A 1,666-nucleotide genomic window follows, 5' to 3' on the forward strand; every position below is an offset into this window, starting at 1 on the left:
GTAAATGCGATGGTGTTCTTAAAAAGATTTCTGTCTTTTAGAGACATAAATCCTTTTTCTAAGGGGGGAGGTGCTACGTACGGACCCCTCTACTCCGCCCCTACACATAGTCATAATACACAGCATCGATGTCCTGTGGTAACACGTAAATAGCTAGATGATGTCACTGCTGTACATAAAACCTTGGGGGAGCAATACTATAAACGTTAGCAACAGTCTCAGCGTCTGCCAACGGCCAGATGACAAACCCGAACCGGTAAGATATCTGTGAGACCTCCTCGGAGCGCAATAGATTCTACGAATCAGATATTGGCACTATGACAAGACGGCTGCGGGTATACTTGGTCATTTTACGACACCCCGCACCGACCAAAGGCACATCTTGTAGAAGGCCCCCTGGACTCTGAGAACCAACAACGTAGTCCGCCAGGGATCTGGTAAGAGAGGGGATAGGACTATATAGGAGCCCTGGGAGTAGTTAGTATTCAGACGTGATTTCACCAACCGTACGTACACATCCCTGTACTTCTTCATTCTTAATTATCATATTTTTGTATTACGACTTAGATTATTTTCGTTGACGACGTATTACGGGACTTAGAGAATATTCGAGCAATCGCTTATTTTCTAAAACACTGGTTTTTCTTCGTCAATTTGAATAATCTAATAGTGTTTAAATTCAACTTGTTTACTATATTTTAGAATTTTAAATAAATAATACATCAACCACACACTGTTGATCATTTTGACGCTACTACCATCATCCCATCCTGTCACCATCTCCTGTAAGTCGGGTGCACGCAACAAAATTATCTCATAGAATTGAGAAAAACTGTAAGTTTCATTGAAAATGAAAATATTTACCTATTTCCTTTACCGCAGTCACTTGGTTGTTTGAGGGCCTCTGATGTAATAAGAAAATACAGTAAGCTATGTATGGCCAAAAACCCAGAAAATATTACATCTACTCGCCTCCGCAAACATGTAGCTACTGTGGCTCAGCTGTTAAACATGTCGGAAGGAGACATCAAACAACTTGCCACCTTCATGGGACACTCCAAGGATGTCCACAAAAACTTTTACAGACTTTCCGAAAGTGCTTTCCAGGTAAATAATTTTAAATACCTATCAACTCCTACTGAAACATTAACACAATAGCATATTATCATATATGCATATTATTTTATTTATAGTATATTAATAATTTTAACAGTTGACATTTTTTTTTATCGATATTACAATACAAATTTTTTATTTTATAAAGTAAAGTGTATGCAACACTATTATGAGCATAATATATTAATATGTATTTAAGGATATAATATTATATAGGTACTTGAAAAATAATTGTGTATATGGTATGGGTATAGTATAATACGCCTATATGTATATACTGTACACAAACATAATTTATGTTAATTAAAATACATTTATAGCTATATTTTTATTTTTAGGAGTAGTATATATTTGTATGTTCACAGCCAGCTTTTCCACGGTAATTTTTTTTTTCCAAGGGGGAATGTCCCCCTTGGAGTCTTTTATTTTACCGTGTAACACATTTCACAGTGATTGTCTACCAAATTCTACCTCGTAAAAATATTTAACGTCATCAAATTTTTAGGAAATCTTAAAACTGAAATAATTATTTCAAGTAAAAACACAAATT

General features: G+C 35.4%; 1 protein-coding gene across 1 annotated transcript in view; it reads left to right on the forward strand.

The window, feature by feature from the left end:
• The first annotated feature begins 1,011 nt into the window (after nt 1-1,011).
• The window catches only part of LOC115034947, a 1,636-nt gene continuing 981 nt past the window's right edge, over nt 1,012-1,666 (forward strand). The window contains exon 1 of the mRNA XM_029492527.1: nt 1,012-1,107. Within this exon, the coding sequence (XP_029348387.1) occupies nt 1,012-1,107 (96 nt within the window). The remainder of the gene's footprint in view (nt 1,108-1,666) is intronic.

This window comes from Acyrthosiphon pisum, unplaced genomic scaffold (assembly GCF_005508785.2).
Source record: "Acyrthosiphon pisum isolate AL4f unplaced genomic scaffold, pea_aphid_22Mar2018_4r6ur Scaffold_21634;HRSCAF=24449, whole genome shotgun sequence".
Taxonomy (NCBI): Eukaryota; Metazoa; Arthropoda; class Insecta; order Hemiptera; family Aphididae; genus Acyrthosiphon; species Acyrthosiphon pisum.